The sequence below is a fragment of the Cricetulus griseus genome, chromosome 2 (assembly GCF_003668045.3).
Source record: "Cricetulus griseus strain 17A/GY chromosome 2, alternate assembly CriGri-PICRH-1.0, whole genome shotgun sequence".
NCBI classification, from domain to species: domain Eukaryota; kingdom Metazoa; phylum Chordata; class Mammalia; order Rodentia; family Cricetidae; genus Cricetulus; species Cricetulus griseus.
This window is the reverse complement of record NC_048595.1, coordinates 392287021-392311611: the sequence shown is the minus strand read 5'-3', so window position 1 is coordinate 392311611 and position 24591 is coordinate 392287021. Positions and strand designations below refer to the sequence as shown.

General features: G+C 41.9%; 1 protein-coding gene across 3 annotated transcripts in view; it reads right to left on the bottom strand.

Annotated features, from left to right (window-relative positions):
- Nucleotides 1-24591, bottom strand: part of Ano6 (anoctamin 6) — a 170541-nt gene that overhangs the window by 68266 nt on the left and 77684 nt on the right. For all 3 annotated transcript variants that reach the window (XM_027396379.2, XM_027396380.2, XM_035440838.1), the window contains one exon: nucleotides 7231-7359. In XM_027396379.2, the coding sequence (XP_027252180.1) occupies nucleotides 7231-7359 (129 nt within the window). The remainder of the gene's footprint in view (nucleotides 1-7230; nucleotides 7360-24591) is intronic.

Here is a 24591-nt window from a genome sequence, read left to right as displayed (position 1 = left end):
CAACTATTGCTGCCCAGATGACTGAGGCAGGGCTGTGACATGCACCATGATCTCACAGCAGTTGCGGCTTCCTACATAAGACCTTCCCAAGAAGGGCCTGTCTATCACAGGTGGAGGAGGGACTCATGAGCCCTGGCCTTCCCTGGGGAGCTATTGGCAGTTATCAGTAGCTAGGGTAAGAGGAGTTCTTTTCTTCAGGGATGAAGCCCCTGGTAAATTGTCCAAGTGCCAGTGAATACCACCATCCAAATGTTCACACAGAAAACAAACGAAGCAAGAACATATGAACATAGCGTCAAGGGGAAGTTTTGTTTAGAGCAAAGGTATCCCCTTGGAATGGGAAGAGAGATTGACGGGGGGGGAAAATGAACACCATACACCATATTGTATAAAACTGTCGATGAATAAAGAAATACATTTTTTAATGAAAAAGGAAGAAATACTTCTTCTCAGAATGCAGCTTTTCATATGCATATGCAGGTACACATAATTTTTTTCATGGTTGCTTATCCCCCTCAAACCCTTTCTGTGCAGGAATGTGGTCTAGTTGAGGAACCCCTGGTCCTTTCAATGGATGGCATTTAGAAAGGTGGAACACAAGGAACTGTGAGTGCCAGGGCAAACGTTGGTCTTCAGACCTAAGGCTAGACAGTAAGAGAAACATTCAGCAAAAGGGTGCTCTTTTCCCATCTTTGAAAGTACCAAGGTCTTTGATGGGCTGGCAGTATGCAATCTGACTTCCCTTTCCAGCCTATCACTGTTCTCTATCTGGTGGAGGCTGAAGGCCAATGACATTAACTGTTTTGGAAATGAGCAGCAAGATCCAGATTGACTCTCTTGGGCTTCGTATTCAAGAGTAAAGCCAAACACGAAGCACACTCTCTAGCTGCAACTGAAAACTCTTAATTCTAATTTAATTTATTTCTTTTAAGCTTCAATTTTAATATGATAGAAAGGGTGGAAAGCAAAAGATAGAAATCTTTAAAGGGAGCTCCTAGCATTAGTTGAAAACATTAAAAAAAAAAAACTGAAAATAGATCTGATTTCTCTCTAAAACATGAGCCTGAGTGCCTACCACCCGGGAAGGTGATGTCATGAAAAAGCGGCTGCAGGCATCGTCCAGTAACCTATCATAATGTGAACCTCTGGCTTCTGATTCCTGGACTTTGGGAGGGAAATGCTCATCTCAGAGAATGTTCTCAGTTGTTAGGACTCTTTGTCATATACCACCTTTCCTTACTGTGTTCGTGGCTGATTTTGAAATTGGAGGAGGTTTTCCATCTGTCAATCATGCCGCCAGAAGATCTGCCCACCATAGCACTGCTTTCCATTTGGATAATCAAGATTGTTTGTAGTTGTGTTGAGAACATTATCCCACATTATCAGTAACACCCCCAGTTCTGCACCGATGAGGAAGCTCAGAGGCAAATGTGTAGCTCAACTCTAACTTCTGAACAAAACCTTATGGCTCAAAATGCAATTCATTTTAATTTTCTGGTCTTCATATTCCTTTCATATTGAATTACTAATGTAATTTACTTTAATCTTAATTTATTTCTTTTTATCCTGAAATGGATTCTTCCCTTCTCCCCCTAACTTTTCTACTTGTTTACTTTAGGTGGCAAAATTATATGTATTTATCATCTACACCACACTCATTTCACATATTATACATGGGGAAGGCTAGTTTTCAACTAGTTGGCATTCAATTACCTCACACTTACCCTAGGAGTCTGAGAACTATTCTCTTAGCCATTTGCAACAATGCAGTACATTAACTATGGTCTCTATGATATCCTAAAGATCTCTTGCAATTATTCTTCCCAACAAAAGATGTTATACCCTCCCTTTGACAATCTCCTCCCAAACCCTCTACTCACACAAAGCTCTGAGAAGCATATGATCTTAACGTTTAAATAGTCCACAGAACTGTCAAATACTTTCCAATAACACAAATTATTTAACGTAGTATTATAAGTGAGTAGGGAGGAAAATAAGTATGAAACTATGTAGCATGTTAAAGCCAATAAGAAACAGTTTTGCACTATCTACCCTGCTATTTGTTGTCTTATTGGCCACAAACAATCACATACAACACATCCTTCATATCTGTAGTTCTTTATCCACAGATTTCACTAAACTAAGATAGGAAATGTTTGGGGAAAATTGCATCTGGAACCACACATACAGACTTTGCCCTTGTTATTCTCAAGCAACAAAGTTTAACAGCTATTTATGTTGTATTGTATTTATGCAACATCATCAGAGATGATGAAAAGCACCTAGAAAGATGTGTTATTATACGCAAATGTCCTGCACCATTTTCTGTAAAAGACTTGAGCACCCCCAGATCTTGGTATCCAATGGTACCTTGGTATCATCAGGTATACTCAGAGTCTATCTCTGCTTCATGGGAAAGTTTGGGGGGGGTTGTTTTATTTAAAACATCTTTGCTCACTACATAAATTGGACATATTTAATCTCAGCTGTTTTGGTGCCAGACACTGATGGCAACTCACAAATGCTAAGATTTTCCCTTCCATTATTACAAAGGAAAGCCTGAACATTTTTCTGATACTGGGTGATCTGGTGACTCAGAAAATAAACGGAGCCAACCCTCACTAGCATGGCCAGTAAAATGAAGATTACATTTTATTAGTCCAGCCCCCTCTGCAGACACAAGGACGCTAGAATGGCCACAGAAAACAATCTCCATGGACACTGAAAGGGCCCTGACACAAAATGGAGCGGTATTTGGGCACCACCTACATACATTCCCCCACACATCTTAAACCATTTTCAGATTGTTACTTAACCTGAAACAGTACAAATGGTTGTTTACATTGTACACCTTACTAAACCTAGCATAATACAATGTTAATATTGTATACCTTAGAGAATAATAAAGAGGAATACATTTGCATGTGTTCAACTGGAACATTTTTTCTGAACATTAAAAAATTTAGATTTATTTTTATGTGTGTGTTTTGCCTGCATGTGTGTGTCTGAGGACCCATGCATGACTGGTGTGTATAGTGATCAGAAGAGAGCATTAGATGGCCTGAGTTACAGATGATTGTAAGTCATCATGTGGGCACCCAGAACCAAACCCAGGCCTCTGCAAAGACAGCAGTGTTCTTACTCACCGAGACATCTCTCCAGTCCCTTTCAGAACATTTTTTCTTTTCTTTTCTTTTTTTTTTTTTTTTATTGGATCTGTGGTTAGCTGAATACATGGGCGTAAAGATATTGGACCAGGGAAGCTGGCTATTGTTGAATTATAACAGACTATGAGATGGCAAGAGATGTAACTCAATTAGTAGAATGCTTGCTTAGCATTCATGATGCCTTGGGTCCCATTCCCCAAATCAACAAGTCTGCTGTCCTAGTTTGGTTCCTGTTGCTGTGATAAACACCATAACCAAAAGCAACTTGGAGAGGAAGGGTTCTCTTACACGTTAGAGTCCATCATGGGGGAAGACAAGGCAGAAACTTAAATAGAAACTGAAGCAGAGACCATGGATGGATGCTGCTTACTGGCTTGCTTCCTGCTTCTGCACAGATTATTTGTTTGTTTTGTTCTTTTAATATACCTCAGGTCTACTTGCCCAAGGATACCATCATCCACATTAGGCTACCGCATGCTCCAAATACCTGCATCTTCACACCTGTAGACATGCTCACAGGCCAAACTGGTGAAGGCAACTCTTTCACTGAGGTTATCTCTTGTGCTGAGGTTATCTCTTGCATGCTGTGTCAAGTTGTCAACAAAGATTTGCCACCACTTCTGTCATAATGACATTTATCTATAATCCCAATACTCAGGAGTTATAGGCAGGGAGACCAGTAATTCAAGGCTATCACTTCATAGTGAGTTCAAGATGAACCTAGACTACATGGGACCTTGACAAAGGTAGAAAGAGAGGGGAGGAGGGATGGAGGGATGGATGGATGGAGGGAGGGAGGGAGAGAGGGAGGGAGGAAGGAAGGGAGGAAGGGAGGAAGGGATGAAGGGAGGAAGGGAGGGAGGAAGGGAGGGAGGAAGGGAGGGCAGAAAGCAACTATGATCTACTCTAGACAGGGAATGACAGGAAGGATGCACAGGGTCCTTCCAGGGGACTGTCCTTGTCTCTGAAAAGAGAGATATCCCTTCTGCTGCCTGGAGTCCCAGCTGTCACCTCATATCCAGGGGATGCTTGCTTGAGGATCAGGGCAGGAAAAAGAAATGGCCTCATTAAGCCAGAAAATCACCTGCCTCAGAACTGACTCTACCTCTGATTAGTTACATAATTATTTCCTTCTAGCAATTAAGCCATTTGAAATCTTGTTTTATTGTGACTTGCAATAAAATCATCCAAACCGATTCTTACACAAAGCACAGCATAAGACAAATAAGGCTTCCTGAAACAATTCACAACCATCCCCATATAAAATGCAAAAGCCAACAACTTAATTTCAGACGTGATTTCACCAATACAAAGGGGTGAAAATACATACTATTTAAAAGCTTGGCTGGAATGGAATCTCCTCTTGCTCCCAAGGAGCAAGGTTTCTAATGTATGTATATTTCAGGTGCCAGTGGCCTTATCAGTCCCATCTCTCCACAGCTCTAAGACTTGCTTACAGGACTCTTTTGATCAAACCTGGCAAAGTCAATCATGGTGTTGTTTTAAGAAATCAATACATCATAGACAAAACCCTTTTCTTTTTAGTAGAAACAGGACTTTGAAATTGCCTTTCCTTGGTGTTGTCCTAAATCCTCACTAAGCCCTGACAAGGAATACAACAAAGCTCATAAATGTCTGTCCAATTAATAAAAATGTGGTTCCAAAGCCAGGCTTTCAATTTTGACAGAGTATAAAATTAAGAAATATATACAAATGCAAACTGAAAACACTACAAAGCAGAGCTGAATATCAACATCAAGGTACATCACTCACTGTGTTGGAGGGTTGCCAAAATTAATGATGACTTTTTTTTTTCTTCCTGACTTAATGAGAGTCACCTTGAGACCTAGGTCCCTGTCTAAAGCAAACAAGGAACTTATTAACAATGTGAGTAGCTACAGAGCCCCTTCACCAAGCAGTCAAGCTCTTGTCCAAAGCCAGGCTGTTTCCTTTATACTTTAATGGGTTTGATTAACTTGTTTAACTTGCTTTACATAAACTCAACCCAGTTCTATTGGCTATGGGGTGGTCCATGACTATTTGATAGTAAATATGGATGCAGAGGCTATTATAGCATCCAGGGAAAACGATCAAGTCCACTAACTACTTTATCCTAGTGATAAAGCAGGGTTAACAGGAGAGTTGCACCTTTTATAGCAGAGTGTTGCTTTAGGAGCACAGCAAATGCAAGCAAAAATAGAAGGTACAACATTAACATTTATGACTGGTATGTATTGGAAATTTATGTAACACCCATATATGTTATTCTATTTCATTTTAATCATAATACCACATGAGAGATGCTGTGGTCCTATTTTCCCAAATCTAGGATACCATATGATGAGCAATTTTTTATATACCAATAAGAAAAAAATTTCAACCAACTAGAGTTATGATAACCTTTTTTGTAAGATGTGATTGATCTAAATTCCACGAAGTCTAACAATGGGGCGGAGGGGCAGTTACAAAACTGACAAGGAGATTTGCCTGAGGCACAGATCCACTCCAGCCTGAAGCCTCCTTTGCTGAGCTCGGCCTGACACACCTGTGCACAATGGCTGCAGTCCCTGCCAGGTCCCCAGCAGTGCCAATGCATGAGCTCCTCCTTTATCTGCTACGGCATCTTCTCTGCTCTTGTGCTGATGCCCAGGTTGATTCTGGAGCTGCCCAATGAATATGGCAGAACCTCTGTTCCAACCTAGGTTCCTGAACGACTCTACGCAGCACAGCCCCAACCCTGAACCATGTGCAGAGAATGTCACTTTTTTACTTTGGCACAAGCAAAGCACTTTTTTTTTTTTTTTTTTTTATGAAACCATTATCACCCTGGAAAATGTTCCACATAAGTCAAATTGCTCTGGCTAGGACAGTGGCTGAATAATAATCTGAATGTCATTTTCTAAATCCTGGGCTTATTCTGTTGTACCAGGCAAACCTAAAACTCTAAACTTAACCCTCTCTCCAAATTTAAACATACAAATAAAATAGTTACTCATTTCATTTTACCAAAAGGTTTCATCACCTGTTTTTAATGAATAAGCAGTAATGAAAAGATTAAATATCAGTATAGTTTATGGATAAAGTGTGGATAAGGACAACAAAAGCTATGTGTATGTCATAACAGCACATTCTCAAGGGAGCAGATATAAGGATGGAATGATTTCCAGAGTGGATTTAAGCATCCATGCATTGTACTTCTTCTGTCCAGTTTAAGTCATGTGCAGTTTGCATTTCAACAAATAAGATCCAGGAGGCTGCACTAGTCCTGGCCTGTTGTTGGAATTTTTTCAAAGTAAGAATGGCTTTGTTTCCTGAGAGGCCAAGGAAAGGAAAGGTAGAAAGAAGCATGGCTGCCAATAGATGCCAAAGAGGAAAAGACAGAAGATATGAGGGTCACAAGGTCTGGATTCAAGAGGAGAAGCTGAACTTGTCTCCACCATGACTAGGTGAAGCAGCCACAGCCTTGGATGATCATCTGGCTTCTCTAACATCAACTCTCATTCACAAATGGTGTGCTGACAGAGCTCAGGTGTGATAAGAGTTAAATGAGGAAAAAAAAAAACGAATTTGCAAGCAGAACGCAGCCCTAGCAGTGGAGTGAGCATGTGCGCTCTCTCTCTCTCTCTCTCTCTCTCTCTCTCACACACACACACACACACACACACACACACACACACACACACACACACACACACACACACACACACGGAATGCTAGCTGTTACTGCACTTGTCACTAATTATCAGCCTCCTTTTCCCCGCCAGGGGCAAGCCGCCTGGTGTGCCTCAGTGTAAATCTCGTCTACACAACAGAAAACTCCTTAAAAGAAAATCTCCCTTCAGTATGAAACCACTGAGGAGGAGCCTGAGCAGGCTTTCAAGTCTGACAAAATTGCCTGCTGACACGCCTTGAAGGAGCACAGACTGAGAAAACAAGGAAGGGATGTTTGGTCCACCATAATCCAAGTCACTTTCACTCAACTGCTGACGTGCAAACAACACACCTTTTCTCATTGCACAATATGAAAGGAATAAACGAAATTAAAACAGAGAAAAGATCCTACCCTTTGCTTTTCATTTGTTCCCTTTTTATTGTTCTCCTTTTTAGTTTCATCTTCATACACGAGAACAAAGTCGATCCGTCTCTGGCCGTCGGTAAAAAAGAGGGAGTCAGGTTTCCCGTTAAATTCTTCCTGTGAGAAATAGAGGAAAAGCAGTACTGTGAGTTTTTGAAAAGGTAAAGACTGATAAGTGTGTATCTTCTAGTTTACCTGAGTTCAGTGATGAGCTTACGGAAAGAGAGAAATAAATTGGTGCCTAGTTACCTGATCGCCACAGCATTATCTGTTCTTGGGGAGAGAAAGTCTGTGACTTGAAGAGCAGGAGATTTGCCTAGAATGCTTGGGAATTGTTAGTATTAAGCATGAGGCACAATTGCCCCAGAGTCTACCTGTGCCCCAGAGTCCACCTGCCTGGACAGCAGAGGGGAGTCAGGGTTGGACAGGAACTCAGTAATAAGGACTTGCTGGCTGTGGGACTAAATTTTTTACCAAGAAGAGAGGTATGAGACCTAACACTATTGATGGAAGCCTCATCCTTTGTCTCTTACTTCCTCATTTTTAATTAGTTTTCATGACACACCTCCGGAGGTCATCGCTTCCTCCAAGGTATCATTTTAAACAAATGCCAAAAGTAGCTGCCATATACACAAAGCCACACCATTGGGGTTTGTCTGCAGATCCACAAGCAGTGCCCATAGGAAACAAATTTTAAAACTTGTAAATATCGATAGTAACAAATTAAATGCACCTTCAATTAATAAAAGTTTAAGGCCTAAATTGTATATGGTGGCTCAAGCTACTATATCCCAGCACCAGGGAGACTGAAGCAGGCCAGCATGGGCTACAATGGAACACCATGTCTCAAAAAGAAGAGTGGGTGGCAGGGGGAGATAATGAATATGACAACAAAGTAAGATATTCCAGCAGTAGACCTAATATGATCGATATCTCTCTGAGCCACCTCCCCCGCCCCCAACACACACACATGGACATGGTTGTTTTAATCTACTGTAAGGAGTCTGTGTTCTCATAGCCTATAAAAAAGTGCTTATGGTAACTTCATTGTTTAAGAACCACACTGCTTTTTAACTGGAAAGTGATAGTTTAAATTTTTTCCCCATTAAAAACAAATGGGGGATTGTGTTTCACAATCATTGGATGGAGCGACTTGCATGATATGTTCATTATACTGATTAATTCTCTTGTGCAGTCAAGCATCAATTAGCACAGAAAATCATGTGATTCTGCTGCCACCACACCATCTCCTTTTCTTCACACTTCTGGGAAGATGTAATCTTTGCAACCCATAAAACCTCATGTGTTCTTCCTTTCCTCTCTCCCAACAGCAGCCTGTGACGGCTTCTCACTGTCACTTTCTATTCATCAAGCTACCCCACCTGAGGAAGCTGCCTCCATCCCCACAACCCACTCAGCCAGTGGTTCTCAACCTTCCAAATGCTGTCATCTTCTAATACAGTTAGTTCTTCATGTTGTGGTGACCCCTCCCAACCATAAAATTATTTTCATTGCTAAATCATAGCTGTTTATTTTGCAGCTGTTATGAACTGTAATGTAAATATCTATGTTTTCCGATGGTCTTGGGCAATCACATGAAGGGGTCTTTTGACCCCCCCAAAAGGAGCTATGACTCACAGGTTGAGAATCTCTGCACTAAGGCTGCCACAAACAGTATGGCTCTGCCTAGGAACTGTTCTTATCCAGGACACAAAATGTCCAGGGAAACAACCCTGGCTTAGACTGATGTTACTGCCCTCTTTTTTTTTTTTTTTTACATTTGCTATTTCAGTCACTTAAACTAACAAACCTTAAAAGTATAGATATATAAAAATGCTAAGTCCTGTGCTTTCCATTTCAACTACAGGGCTTTTTAGTGTTTTTGCATCTTTTCTTTGATGAGGTTTTTACTATGGGTGATGGCCAGGGCAGCCATCAGGGGAAAGGCCCCGTAAAAGAGAAGACCAGGAATGATATCTCAGAATGGCAATGGTAAGTTGGTAGTGTGCGACAGGAAAGCCTGGTGATCATTGCAGACATCTGAGACCTGGGGAACCTTCCATGGAGCTGAACTGAAGTGCTGAAGAACCAGGCCTGGAGTGGGCAGCACCACAGTGTAAGCCACACACACTGGCCAGGCAGGCACTGCCCCTGTACAGCGGTACAGGCTGGCAGCTACTTCCCGAATCAGCCAGTGAGCACAAAAACCTCTTGTGTGGAATACAGGACCATGGCTCATTGTATGAAGAACCCAAGGAGTTGGCTACAACTAGCTATGTGAAGATAATGGTGAGAATCTGACATGGAACTGTTAAGTTTAGGATGGACTTCCAGAAAAAGGGTACCAACTTCCTACTGTTGGAAAAATCCAAATTTCTCACCTCTTGACAGAAGGCATACTACTGGGCAACTGGGAGGAAGAAACAATTAAAATTTAAAGAAGTTGATCTACGAACAGAACCATTTTGTTTTGGGGAACAACAACAAAAAAGTTGGATTTTTCAATATAAATTTCACTTACAGGCCTAACTCATATAGCAGCCTGTTAAAATGACAGGCAACCTAAAAAAATTCATTCCCAAAGTTTTACTTTATGTAGAGAAGGAAATTTTTAATAGCTTTTCAAAACAAACTTTGATCATCTTTTAAGTGACTGAAAATTTAAAGAGAGACCATTCATCTCTGGCCACTGTGTTCTCTGTTGGTATTGACTAGATTCTAGGGTTTAGTCCTTTTGCCTGAGTCAAGTACACAAAAACGAATAGTCAAAGAGTCAAAAATTGTGGCGCCCAGTGATTCCTGTTAAGCAACTGAAGTTTAAAAATACTTAAAGGAAAGGCCTACCATCCATTTGGTAAACTTGTTTTAGAGCTAAGAGCTTGTGTGCAGTTATTGACTTTCCCACTGGGAAATTTAATTCTTATGCTCATCAAGGTGACTTCTTAACTTTTACCCTGAGAGTCTTCAGCAAATGTTTTCAATGCCAAGGCAATAAACATCCTTTTTAGTTTTTATGATTCACCCTTCTTCCTGGAAAAAGTGTCCAGGAACTTTCTGGTTACAGTGTCATGTCTATAATATATTCCATCTTTTTGTACCAGTAGGGAGGAAGGCCGGTGACAGTAGGGAGCAAGGCCAGCGGTGCTCAGCCACATAGCATTTCCTAGGTGCCTCTCAATCTGACCACTCTCGTTCTATTTGCTTTCAAAAAATATAATTCAAAAGGCAGGATCCTTAGTCAAATCTGAACAAAAAGAACTGCACATCACCTATGGGCCAGCAAAGATGGCTCAAAGGATAAGGTTACGTGTTACCTGGGTTCAACCCCTGAAGCCCACATGGTGGAAGGAGAAAGCTGACCCCTGCAGGTCTGGCTTATGAATGGAAGCCATCACGCACGTGTGTACACACATGCATGCAAATACATAAAATGTACAGGAAAAATACCAAATGCTGGTAGCAAAATTACATTGTTCATGGATTGTTACAAGTTCCCACAGCTCCTTCATGCATACTTCATTTGGGTGAAGCCTTCCCGACTCCTCATTCCTCCAGCCTCATCACTCCACTACCTGCTCCACTCCTCTGCTCCTGCTAATTCCCTTTTTTATTTTCGCTTCATCTAGATTCTCCTATCCCTCTCCTAAATGCGCCCCTCCCCTAGGATGGCCCATTCCTAGTGTCCTGGCTTCCACGTGTACTCAATGTTAAACACACAATCTCTGAAGCTAGGACTCACATATGGGAAAGGTCACATTGCTTCTGTCTTTGGAAGCCTGGGTGACCCCACTCATTATAATTTTTTTTCCAGTGTCATCCATTTACATGCAGATTGCGTTTTTCTTTCTATATGGACCACATATCTATTTGTCAGTTGACAGACCTCCAGGCTGTTTCCACATCTTAGAAATTGTGAATTGAGCCTCATAGAACATGGAGGTACAAATACCTCTGTAGCAGGATATAGAGCCTTTGTGATGGTGCCTAGGAGTGACATAGACAAGTCATACAGAAGAAGGTCTGTGTCTCGTGTTTTGAAATACCTCTACACCACTGCTTCTCAACCTTCCTGACACTGCCACCCTTTCACATGGTTCTTCATGCTGTGATGACCCCCGACCATAAAATTATTTCATTGTTACTTCATAACTGTCATTTTGCTACTGATAAGAATTGCAATGTAAATATCTGTGTTTTCTGATGGTCTTAGGTGACCCCTGTGAAAGGGACCTTTGATCCCAAAAGAGTTGTGACTCACAGGTTGACAACCACTGCTCAACACTGACTTCCAGAGTGGCTGCACCAGTTTGCACTCCCACTAACAGTGTGGAAGGGTTTCCTACATCTACACCAGCATTTGTTATCATTGTGTTTCCTGTGGATGGTCATTCAGATTGAGGTCAGATGGGATCTTAAGTGGTTGTAATCTATATTTTTCTGATTTCTAGGGATGCTGAACACTTTTTAAAGTGTAAGCAACCATCTGTATTTTGTCTTTTGAGAACTCTCTATTTGGTTCCATCACCCATTTATTAATAGGGCTGTTTTCTTTGCATTTAGTTTTGTTTTTTTATTCTACATAAATTCTAGACACTAATCCTCTATCAGATGTGTATCTTGCAAAGATTTTTCCCCAGTCTTGGGCTGTCTCTTCCCTCAACTGACTGTTTCCTCCCCTTCCATCCTCCCTCCTGCCCGCCCCCCCATACTCCCAATTTACTCAGGAGAGCTTGTCTTTTTCCCCTTCCTAGGCAGATCCTATGCAAAGACGCTTCTTATGGCTGGTAGTGGTCAACGTTGAAACCCATTACTGTCCAAAGGGCTAAGAGTAGGTGGCTGTGGCCACTTGCCATAGATAGGACATCTATATAAGCCCCTGCCCAAGGCCCAAGGAAAGTTAGAAGGAAGGATCCAGAGGATATTGTGGGGTGCTGTGAAATTCTGTCCTCTGGGTAGGACATGGCTTTAGGACACATGAACTGAATAACAACTATGGCTAACTATATAAGATCAGGCCAGTTAAATATTCCAGCATGATGCTGGGGCAAGGGGGGAGATAGGACATAGGTAATGGGGGGGGTCAGAGACTATCAAGATACATTTATGGATCTTGAATACATATATGCAATTTTCAAAAAAAGAAAAAAAATAGTTCTATGCCTTCAGACTAGCATGAATTTGAGAAGGTAAAAAAATTGTACATTCTTTTTGTTCTTGTTGAGAAAGTACACATGGGCCCTCATCCCAGTCACAGAATCAAGTGAGACTTCTGGTTACTGTATGGCTAAGAGACAATGTCTCAGAGTGAGTATTTTCCTGTAATAACTTGGCAGGGAAAGTCCACCCAGGCGATCTGGTTGAAATGTGGGCACTAAGCTTCCCCTTAAAGAGGATGCTACAGTCACAGCAGAGGGGATACAGCCATATGGAATCTGTCTTCTAGACAGACATGAGGTGTGGCGGTGAGAGGGGCTTGAGGAAAAGGCTGCAAGCATGGAGGTGCTCTGTTGTCATCCAGGGAAGGCATAGCGGAACACTCCTCACCTCACTAATAAATACTCCCAGGATCCTTGATGTCAGTATTTCTGTGACTATAAAATAACTTGTCAACATGGGTCTGGTCTCACATGTTTTAAATGTCATTAAAATGGGTCCCACCAAATTCCTGCAAGGAACCCGCCCCACCTCACTCCACCAGAATCTGATACCATCGTTTGAAATGCTATATTTAAATTATTTATTTGCAATCAGGATGAAATGTGGCTGTATTGGAATCTGTGCTCAAACTCATGTTTATGTATGAGAAGGTCTGACACCTGCCTTGGACAGTGAAACTGATTGCATCACAAGAGTTTCTAGACAACCTGAAATGCTGGAGTGTTCCAGGCTCTTTTGGGCTAAAAGCTTTCACCTCACACAAAGCAGGTTGTAAAAAAGTCTTGTTTCCCAACAATAGCTAAGAAACCGCACTATGAAAAAATATCCAAGCTTCCATATAATTAAAAGAGTAACTGTAGTATGACAGCAGCAAAGAACTGCTTTCTGCAGTTCTTATGACTGAAAAGAAAATGAAATAGTTAATTCTAAGACCATGGGGAACGGAGGAGCTCTACTTGTAACAAAACTAAAAATACAGTACCTTCATTCTGCAGTAAACTCTGAATTCAAACACACACCACACACACCACACACCACACACCACACACAGACACACAGACACACACTTCAAATTCAATTCAGGTCAGAAGCAGAAACCTTTACTCAGATCTCAAAACATTTTTTTTTAAGTTTTTAGTTTTCTGAGACAGGGTTTCTCTGTATTGCTTTGGAGCCTGTCCTGGAACTCACTTTGTAGACCAGGCTAGCCTCAAAGTCACACAGATCTGCCTGCCTCTGCCTCCCGAGGGATGGGATTAAAGATGTGCACCACAACCACCCAGCTTCAAAACATAAAATTTAATCTTACTTGTTCGCTACAAATGACATATTTCCATTTTTCCTAACTACTAGAAAGGAAGACACAAGTGTTCTCCTCTGTACGATGATGCAAACATGCTACAAAGCAGGTCAAATTTCACTCCTTTTATTTGATCAAAACGCAAACTGAAAATCAATGACAAAAGCCAAATATTGAGCTAAATATGTTCTAGGACTGCAGCAGCTGTGGAAGTCTGAGTGTTGAGGGGGAAAGACAAATATTTGAAGAGAGCAGGGGTGGGTAGAGAAGGACGTAACACATTAGTCACGGGGAAAGGAGAAGTGTGTGGGCACACAGAGCCGACACACAGGAGCTTCTCTGACTAGACGGGGCATTCCAGAATGCAGATTGCAGAGAAAGGGGCAAAGGAGACCACACAGGGAGGGTGGGCCCTGAAGCTAGGGCTGGTTTTACAGTGTGTCTCAGGATGTTCCAAGAACATTTGGTGTTGACTCTGTGACAATCAGTGTGCACTCAGGATGGACCTGGTGCTTTCTGTATAAATCACTCTTCCCCTTGGCTCTCTGTTAACTATTGAGCTCTGAAGGCAGTGACCAGTTCTTGCTCACCCTGGGATCTCTGCAGGGCCTCTCCATGTATTAGGATCTCAGGGTTTTTCCACCCCCCCCCCCAAACCACACAGACTCTTCTTCTCCTAATGGAAAAAATTATGTTCAGTACAAAATAACTCTGAACAACACAGTAAAGTATAAAGGAAGAAATAAAAGTCATATGTAACCCCGTCTCCCTGAAATGAGCTGAGTTTTTAAATATTTTCAGAGAGCGTCCTTCCAGGCATGCTCACACACATATTAACTAAAATGGCACCATACACACACACTGTTTTACAAACATCGATCAGAGACATTTTCTAGCTTTATATAACGCTCTGAATCATCATGTTTAATAGCTGCAATATAATTTAGCTAAACAGTTCCTCCACTGATGAACACAGAAGTTGCTTCCAATTTTCTGCTTCTGTAAACACTGCTGCAATGCGCTTCCTTGTACATATGTATATGTGCACATGTTCAATTACTATTTCATTAGGCTAAATTCTGGAAGCAGATTTTAAGTGCTATGGCCTGTTCGAATGCTTCAGATACGAGAGTTACTAAAACCAGCATCCCAAGTCACACGCCCACCAGCACAGTAGGAGAATAGGAGTGAGCCAGGCACCACCCTCCCTAGATTACAGCCTCCCAAATTCCCACTACCACAGCCAAAATGTGTATCTTGGTTTTTGTTTGTTTTTGCTTTTGTTTTTTTCTTTTGCACCTTTTAACTAGAGGACACTAACATCATTACAGTCCCCGCCCAAAGGAATTACTACAATTTTAAGTAGTACCTATTGCTACCCTTGACCTAACTGGACTTTTTAGTAGATTCCCTGGAGCTTTAGTGGTGAAATCTGAGCCACACAGGGAAATGGGCAAGAGGGCAAAGAACAAACTTACAGGACGCTACGCGGTTCAGTCTGAAAACCCCAGGGCTAAAAAAACGACAAGTCAGGGACAGTTCCTGCACCTCTTCACAGGTAACCTCTGGTGGAGATGTGGGGGAAGGGCTGGCAGAGAAGCCAGTGCACCCTTGAAGGAGCTCAGTAGCAAGCTAACTGCAGAAGGCATGAGGTGTAACCACTGTGGACACGGGTGGCCACCTGATGTGGAGTGATGTGGCTGAGACAGTTAGGAAGGCAGCAGTCTGTAGTTATGGGGAGATGGGGAACTGTACAGGCAGAGACCTTAGAATGCACTCATTTTTAACAAGTGCATCTTGAAGGAAATGGGAGACACACTCCAGGCACGGTCAGCCCCACCCTGGGTTCAGCAGTGCTGACCCATTATTTTCATGTGGACATTAAACTGAAATGTGCTCATTTTAGAAGGTCACCAGAACAGCGGCTGACTTTTCATCACAGATTACAGGCCACCCTCACAACCACCAAACACGGGTTACGCATCCCGACTCATACATTTCTCTATATTTAGAACCTACCACTTACTTGGCTTATAACGATTTTGGTTTCAAGTTAAATTCGATGTCACAGTCTTCAAAACAAAAGTGCTATCTTTTATCTGTAAATTATTTCCACAATTTTCCATGTGGCAGAGCTTGTTCTTTTCAGTTATTTCTTACAAGACACAGATGTGGTGGCGGGTAACTATCGGGCTATATCATTACAATGTCTTTTTACATGCCATGGCCTCCTGATCCAGTGTGTGCATTTTGTCATTGTTTCCCTTTGCAAAACCCTAGGGTTCTATTATTAGCACTCCACATTCCTGATGCCAGCAAGGATGAGGGCAGGCCTTCTCCACCATCCTTGTTACTGTTTAAATATCCTTCAATTTTCTGAGCCAGAGTAGAGGACATATGAAGACAGAACTTTGAAGTGACCTTTAAAATAAAATAAAAGGAATTCGCTGGGGCTGGGAATGTGGCTCAGTGGTGTCAGCATGGTCCTGGCTTCCATTCCAAACACCACACACAGAAAATCTGACTAGTTGCAGAGAAAAACAGAGTCTTATGGGAGACTCCAGTCAGGTGTCTTCCTGCTAGGCAGGGAGCTACCCTCACAACCTTCTCTTAAACTATGGAAACTGTAGTGTGACTGACTTCATCCACATGACTTCACGCTTTTTAATTTCCTGTTTTCCTAGCTTAAAAACAAAATACATCAAAAAGCAGACAAACTCAGGTTAGCCTTAAAAATAAGAAGAGAACAGCAGAGAAATGTCAAACAATGAAAAGGAAAGTGAAAGTGCCTATCGTAGCTCTTTTTATAGTTTCCTTTTCTAGAATAAACTGCCATCTGTTTACACTATTTTCAGCTGTCAGTGGTAGTGTTGGTAAAAAGAACTTTGAGAGAGAAACTACAAGGAATTTTCAACATACTACCCACTAGATAACGGTGCAGTGACAGGCTAGAGATGAGTGGCACAAGACAATGCATGAGAGATGAGCTGTCACTCCCCAGAGGCTGTCCTACAGAGGTCTCAGATCCTCAGATCAGTGTGTCTCTGTTTAATGTCTACTGCAGGCTTACCTTCCATCCACTTGCATACAACTTTGGATCTATGTGAACTTTTAGTTTATGCCATCTTTTGAAGAATGTTGTGTAGGTCTTCTACCTGAAACAGCATGGCTGTCCTAAATTACATTTTTGAACTTCTAAACAACAGCTTCCCGTCTTGTCTTGTATTCTGGAATCAGTTGGAACCAAAATAGTGCTGCCCTCCCTTCTGGTGTCTGGAGTGGTAAGACTCTTGGTGTTTAGCAACAATACTTTCAATGTAACTTTATAACTGCTCTCCACCCACGTGTGTTCTTCTTCTTCACTAGCCCATTTCAACTACTTTTACCACATCTAACTTGTTATGTCTTAAACACACTGGTAGATCCCCTTCACCAAACTCGCAGCTGCAAACTGCTCCCCTTTGGTTATCACGTTACATGTTCTCCAGGTCAACAGTCTGTTTCTAAACAAACAGCCATTGCACAACAGGTTCCTCAGTGGAGAATGCACACAGCAGTTTGCTCTCCAGACTGTGACTCCCTGATACAGCTATCCAGACTGTGACTCCCTGATACAGCTATCCAGACTGGGACTTCCTGATATAGCTATCCAGACTGTGACTCCCTGATACAGCTATCCAGACTGGGACTTCCTGATCCAGCTGTCCAGACTGTGACTGCCTCATAAGGGCACAATGGCACAGTAAGTCTCACATCTTCCCTGGGTTCCTGTGCAATTTTTCCAGACTCTATCAGGTTTACAATCTGTCACTCCCCTGGTGAAATGAGATTGGCAGTCATGTAAGGGTTTTCCTGATATGGCAAGATGTCTTTGTGAGAGTGTCATCTCGGGGAGCAGTGTCATGTTATCTTCAGCTCTTCAACAGCCAGAATCTATAGCAGGAGTACTGTCTTTCCTCAACTTTTTCATGCCTTGTGTACCTCTCAAGCCATAATGCTCTCTTACCTCTAATTTGGGGATATATATATATATATATATATATATATATATATAGAGAGAGAGAGAGAGAGAGAGAGAGAGGGTTTCTCTGTGGCTTTGGAGACTGTCCTAGAACGAGCTCTTGTAGACCAGGCTGGTCTGGAGCTCACAGAGATCTGCCTGCCTCTGCCTCCCAAGTGCTGGGATGGGAATTGATATTTTTTATTTTATTTAAAACAACAGGAAGGAAAACCCAGAGCCCAGGAAAGCAAAGGGCTATGCCAGTTGGTACTATTTTCCCCCTTCAATGCAAACAGTGGTCCTATGAGAAGGGCTGCTGGCTGTGCAAGGATAGTATTTCCACAACACATAGCCCCAACAACCCATCAATAAAAATGGCAGGAAAACACAAGGAGGAATATAAATAAAACTTTATGGGTTGGAGAGATGGCTCAGAGGTTAAGATCACTGGCTACTCTTTCAGATATCCTGAGTTTAATTCCCAGCAACCACATGGTGGCTCATAACCATCTGTAATGAGATCTGGTGCCCTCTTCTGGCCTGCAGGCATATGTGCAGACAAAACACTGTATGCTTGATAATAAATAAATAAATCTTAAAAAAAAAAAAAAAAACTTTGTAAAACCTTTCTCAATTATTGGGAATATTCTGGAATTAAGTGCTCTAAAGAAGTGAGATCTTTTCTTTTTTTTAAAGTTTTGTAAGACAGGGTTTCTCTGTGTAGCCCTGGCTGTCCTGGAACCCACTCTGTAGACCAGGCTGGCCTCAAACTCAGAGATCCATCTGCCTCTGCCTCCGGAGTGCTGGAATTACAGGCGTGCGCCACCACCGCCTAGTAAGAAATGAATTTTTAATGGTGCTCTTGCAGAGGATAGTTTCCAGCATCCACGCCAAGCAGCTGCCGGCTACCTGTGACTACCTGGCCCCTGTGAACACCTACCTAACTTCACATGCACAGGCACACACATGGAGACACATGCATATACATGTTTAAGACATGCATATACATGTATAATGGGTAAAAACATCTCAAAAGTGGCTACTTAAACTTTTGTGCCTTCATTTTTCTCATGTATATAGTATTTTTGGTATGTTGAAACAATATACTGTACCTAGCTTCAGCTACTGTTATTTAGGAGGTAAATATAAAGGAAGACAAAAATGGAAAAAAAAAAAAAAAAGGATAAGGACTTGGGCATCCAGGAGATCTATGTTCAAATCCCAAGTCTGCTGCAGATGTGAGCCATGTACCTTGGTGGATGCATGCTGTCCTTTCAGGTTTTCTCATGAATAGGGGGGCATCGTGGGAAGAAAGACGGGGTTCTCTGCTGACTGGAACTCTGGAGTGCCACAACCAGCCTAAAGCCTGGAGTACAGACAAAGGCCAGCAACTGCCCCATGGGTGTTCTCTACTTAAACATGTCCTTTCTGGATTCCTGCATCAGGGGTAGTTATGGACCCTGTCACCGCCAGGTGCTTATACCGCATCTTGCTCTTTGTCTTGCCCTTCTGAGCCGTGAGCCTTTAGTAGGTACTGCCAACACCCCATTGTTCATAGCTTCTGGTTGACGCTGAAGTAGAAACCAGGTTGAGTTTGCTAGACTTCTTTTTTATTTTACTTTTACTGATTCGAGTTTGTTAAATTTCTATGAAACTGAGCCTTAGTGCTTTAATTTGAGGTATTTAATTTGAGGCTTCTTAGCTCTCTTCAATTTTGAGGAAAACAGGACTGAAGTGGAAGGCCCCATTCCACAAATGAATGAAGGAAGCTAAAGTTTATAAATATTAGCATTAAATTGTCCAGCCATTCCACAAAATCTATTTCAAAAGAATACTCACATATTTTTTTGGTTTGTGTATGTGTGTTGAGTTCAAATGCAGGTTTGCACATGTGAATTCAGTGTCCTGGGAGGCCAGTAGAGGACGTCAGCTCCCTAGAAGCTGTAGTTACAGGAGCTGTGAGCCAACGGATGTGGGTGCTGGAAACCTAGGGTGCTCTGCAGAAGCAGGTTTTTCGAGACAGGGTTTCTCTGTGGCTTTGGAGGCCGTCCTGGAACTAGCTCTTATAGGCTGGTCTCGAACTCCACCTGCCTCTGACTCCCCAGTGCTTGGATTAAAGGCGTGCACCACCACCGCCCGGAGCAGTATGAACTGCTGAGCCAACTCCATACCCCTAAATGAAGTCATATTGTTGCCATGGAGAATGAATACAGAAAGAATAATGAACAGTCAATACAGATAGAAGGTTGGGGTCAGAGAAGATAGGTGGAAGAAAATGTATAAGCCATCAGGACAGCTTTAACCGCTGTGATCTGACCATGAAAACTGGCTGGAGGCCTTCTGGCAGGAGCATGAAAAGGAAATGTGTCCAATGACACAATCCTATTATCAGAAGAAAAGGAAGTAGTCTCAGCCTTCCAGGAGGGCAGAGTCTTGCAGGGGACCTTTTATAGAAACACCCAGATTGTTTCTCTAACAATGCCCTTAGCAAGGAGTGGAGCCATAAAATACAATGTGCAGACACCCTCTGACATTCTCCGTTCTAGCTCACCTCACTTCTCCTTCTGAAACAGTCTTTACAACCCTCTGGTCCCTCAGGGCATCACTCAGACTGAGCTGTATCCTCAGCAGCTGGATCATAGTCCACACTGCACACTCTCTGCTTGCCTATTCACTCCATGTGCTGCCCCCACAGGAAAGCTCCGTAAACAAACATGCCCACAAAGGGACAAAAAAAAAAAAAAAAAAAAAAAAAAAAAAAAAAAAAAAAAAAAAAGAGGTTTTACATTAAAATATGCTAATGTACATTAACATGCCTAAATATTAGTTTATATTATCATTCTTTAATTTATTATTGGTTATGTTTAAATTGATTGATAAATGTGTTAACATTCTCCATTTTAAGTTCAAATATATTGAACACTGTGTAAGCCCTCATTATTGAGTATAAAATGCAAGACCATAAAAGTTGAGAGCAATGTCTCTATACCATTCTCCTAATTTTGTATTATATAAATTACCATAGTATAATACCATGCATATATAAGATAATGTCATATGTTTGTGTGTATACTATCACTTTAATTGGACTATGACACTGAAGGCAAAACTGTTTTGCTTTTAACCCGTAACACCAGAAAAAGCAATTCAGTGGATTCTTGTTCACCGGCTTGAGTTCACACAGTCCAGTGAAAACATTTAAATGTAACCACTCTGCTAATGTCTTAAAATAAGTTGACAAAAGATAAATACTAAAGGTCTAATCTTGCTAGCTTGCAAAGGCCACTGTAGATGATGGAGAAAATCGGCAACTCTATCCTAATGTAGTCGAAGTCTATCTCTTTAAGGTCTTTGTGTCTGCTTTGCTTGCTCGAGATGAGTCTTCCTGAGACTCTTGGGACAGCCTTGAGCTCCAGAGCCTCTCGTTTCACACCCTCCTGTACAACCAAGGCTTCAGTGGTTGTCCGCCTCATGTTTGTACCTACTTTAGGTCCTTCTCCTAGGATCTCCTTTCTTTTCCCCAGTAAAGTCTCAGGGGGCCTTTCTTGCCTGCCTGCTGAGGCTTCCTCCCTTCTAACTCAGTGCACCTTACCCTCTCTTTAAATGTCATGTCTCACCATTCTAATTGTTGAGCTATTTGTGTAATGGCTTAATTAAAGTCTGTCTCTCACTAGAACGTATGCCCCAAGGGGACACAGACAGTGCCATCTTTTCATGCCATTTCCCAAGAGACTTACAAAAACATTAAATGGATAAATATTATTAAATAAATCAACTGAAATTAATTCCCCATTTATCCTGTGACATTTTATAATAAGGCAGATGAAGCAACAGGGGGGAAAAATTCCACTATGCACCACAGAAGGAATGGACTTGTTTGCATTTTTAAAGGAAACATTTCAAAGTGTGGGTACTGGTGGTTGGCACAGCAGTAATGGGAGACTGTAGTCCCAAGGGAGAAGAGTGGAGGGAACAAAGGCACTGAGGATTGTTCCTGCAAACAATCTAGGTGCATAGTATGTCCTCTTGGTAAGGTTTACATGCACACAGTCAGGTTCCAACCAGGAGCAAGCGGAGTACAGCCCAGTGCTTTCTATGTTTAGAGCACTGTTTAGGTCAATCTCATTCCCAGGCAGTATTATGTATACATGCTCCAAAGGACCTCACAGACTTTCAGCCACCGACCAGCCAGTATTTCCTGCACATACAACTAGCAACTGGACACAGAGGTAGACAGTGCGCCACTCTTGGCCCCGAGGGCAAACATCTGAGATGCACTCTTTTTTATTTCCCCACTGAGCACATGGGTTAATAAATATTGAATGACTAAATGAATAAATTTTACTACAAAATTTAGTGAAGTCGATGGTGGTTTATTCAAAACTGAATAATTTAAATAGGTCTTATTCCTAATTCATTAAAAATTCTATTAGCGAGTTTTAGAAAGGGCTCAATATATTTATTGACTGATTGTGCTGTTGTCATTTTAAAATGCTGCTGGGTATAATTAATTCCCAACCCACTGATAATTTGGTCAGTATGTAAGAACTGATAACTACTTTCTCGGGGATACACATTATCAATGCTTTAAAAGCCTTGTCTTGTAAGAACGGAGCCAATTTCTGATACCCACAGTGTGACGGCACTTAAAGGCAAAGCAGCATGGCTGGTTGAGCAATGTCCACTGAGGCCACTTCAGTGCTTTGGCCTGCAGTGTGCCAAGTATCCATGACCACTAGCCAAGGTTGTTCTCTGTAACTTTATGAACACGCTTTCCACATTGTTCAAATGCCTCTCAATCCTTGTGCAGCCGCTGCACTATATGCTGGTGGAGAGATCTACCGCTGACTTTCCTGTTTTTTATATATAAGCAAGTGAAAGTCCTAAAGCAAACAGGAAGCTGCCTATAGGAGCCAGAGGGTAGAACCGTGAAGGGACACAGAAGGCTTCCAGTGCCCCAGTTCTAACTTAGGCTCCACTTCCTAGCGGGTCTTTTGGAACAGCTCCTGCCTACAGCAAAAAGAACATTACCTGTCAGGATGCAAACATGTTTTACAATCTCAAAAGTTCCTCCTTGCTCTCATCATCATCTTCATTCTTCGTACTTTACATGTCACGTATTTACATTAAATATGCATGAAGTTTCAGGGTGCAGTGGGGCATGCCTGTAGCTCCAGCACTCAGAAGGCTGATACAGGAGGATTAACGGTTCAAGGCCAGCCTGGGCTAACAGTTGGACCCTGCCTAAAAACCCACAACAAAAAGCATTTGAGGCTGCAGGGAGCACAGTTGACACAAAAGCCCTGCTGAACTGCCTGTTAAATTGGATGATCTGTTTTTGTTTTCAGGCATTTAACTGAGATCAAATTTTACCCCAGCAACAACTCAGGTACAGACCTGCTCTATTCCAATTCATGTTAACACTGTAGAACAGAGCACTCCAGTACTGTTTTGCTCATTACAACTAATGGAGATGCTGTCTGGTCGTAATTACAATCTGTCAGGTCACATTAATCTGTATCTCAAAAGGTGACGTGGGAGGCGCTACAAATGCATTTTTCCTTTGAAGAAGAAATTTGGGTTTTCTAGGTAAAAATGTATCTACAGTTTCGTACCAGAGACTAGCTTAACGAATCCATGAGACTTTTAATAGGACCAGCAAGATGGCTCAGAGTATAAGGGTGGCTTCCACAGGCACACCAAGATGTATGTGGAACACACACACATACACATACACATCACATATACATACACACACACACACACACACACACACACACACACACACTAAATGTAAAAAAAAAGAATTTAAGACTAATAATAAAGTTGCACCTTTTATATCTATTTGATGAAATAATGGAAAACTACAATAAACTAGGTTTCAGAAATTAAAAGATCTTGCAAAGTGTAAAATACAAAAGGGACAGACATGGTACCAATCCCACTGGTCCTGATCTCCCCTTTCATTTCCTATAAATCCTGTGAGTTCTCATTGTGTTTACATCCCCGCCACATCCTGTGTTTTCTCCTTACATTTTTATCGTGTTTCCACATACATGCTGATGCAGGTCATGGCATGGTCAGATTGCTGACCAGACGACTCTTAACTGTCCTGGTCATTCCTGTGCTTTCAGATGCCTTCTAGTCAGAAGAGATCCATGGTAAATACAGACATCATAAATGTTCAGAATGCCCAGGGCTTCCTGCCTTCCTAAGCACCTTTTTGTTAAATTAATTTTGACATCCCCACAGAACAGAAAGCTCACTGCATGTCCAATGTGATGTTTTGTGGGGCAGGGTTCAAAAGGCATTTACAGTCATAGATTTCTGAAAACGAAGAAATAAAACCAGGGAGAACGAACAGTTACCAGCAGCAAAGAATTTTAACCAATCACAATCCTGAGGCTGATCGGAACAGGTTGAGTGAGGGGAAGATAAAAAAACAAAATAATTCAGATGCATCCATAAGATACACTGAACCAGAGGCAAAAGTTATTCACAGCCACAACCATCATTCTGCACACCCTACTGGTGAGTCCTGCTCTGCATGAACCACCCATGGCCTGCGTCTTTCCACCCACTGACATATCCTGATTCATGTGTTCACTATCCTCATCTGGCCCTGTTCATCTGACTACATCGGAACATGGAACACTGCTAGGATATTGGGTGTTCCCACGGAGAGAAGCTTTCTTCCTGGAATACAGTCTATCAGCTATCCTTGCCTTCCCACCATTCACGGTCTTTAAAACTACACGTCACAGGGCTGAAGCGGTGTCTCTCAAGAGTTTAAGAATACTTACCACCCTCCAAGAAGACCTCAGTTCAGTGCCCAGCACCCACAACAGGTAAATCACAATTACTTGTGACTCCAGGCCACGTATCTGGCCTG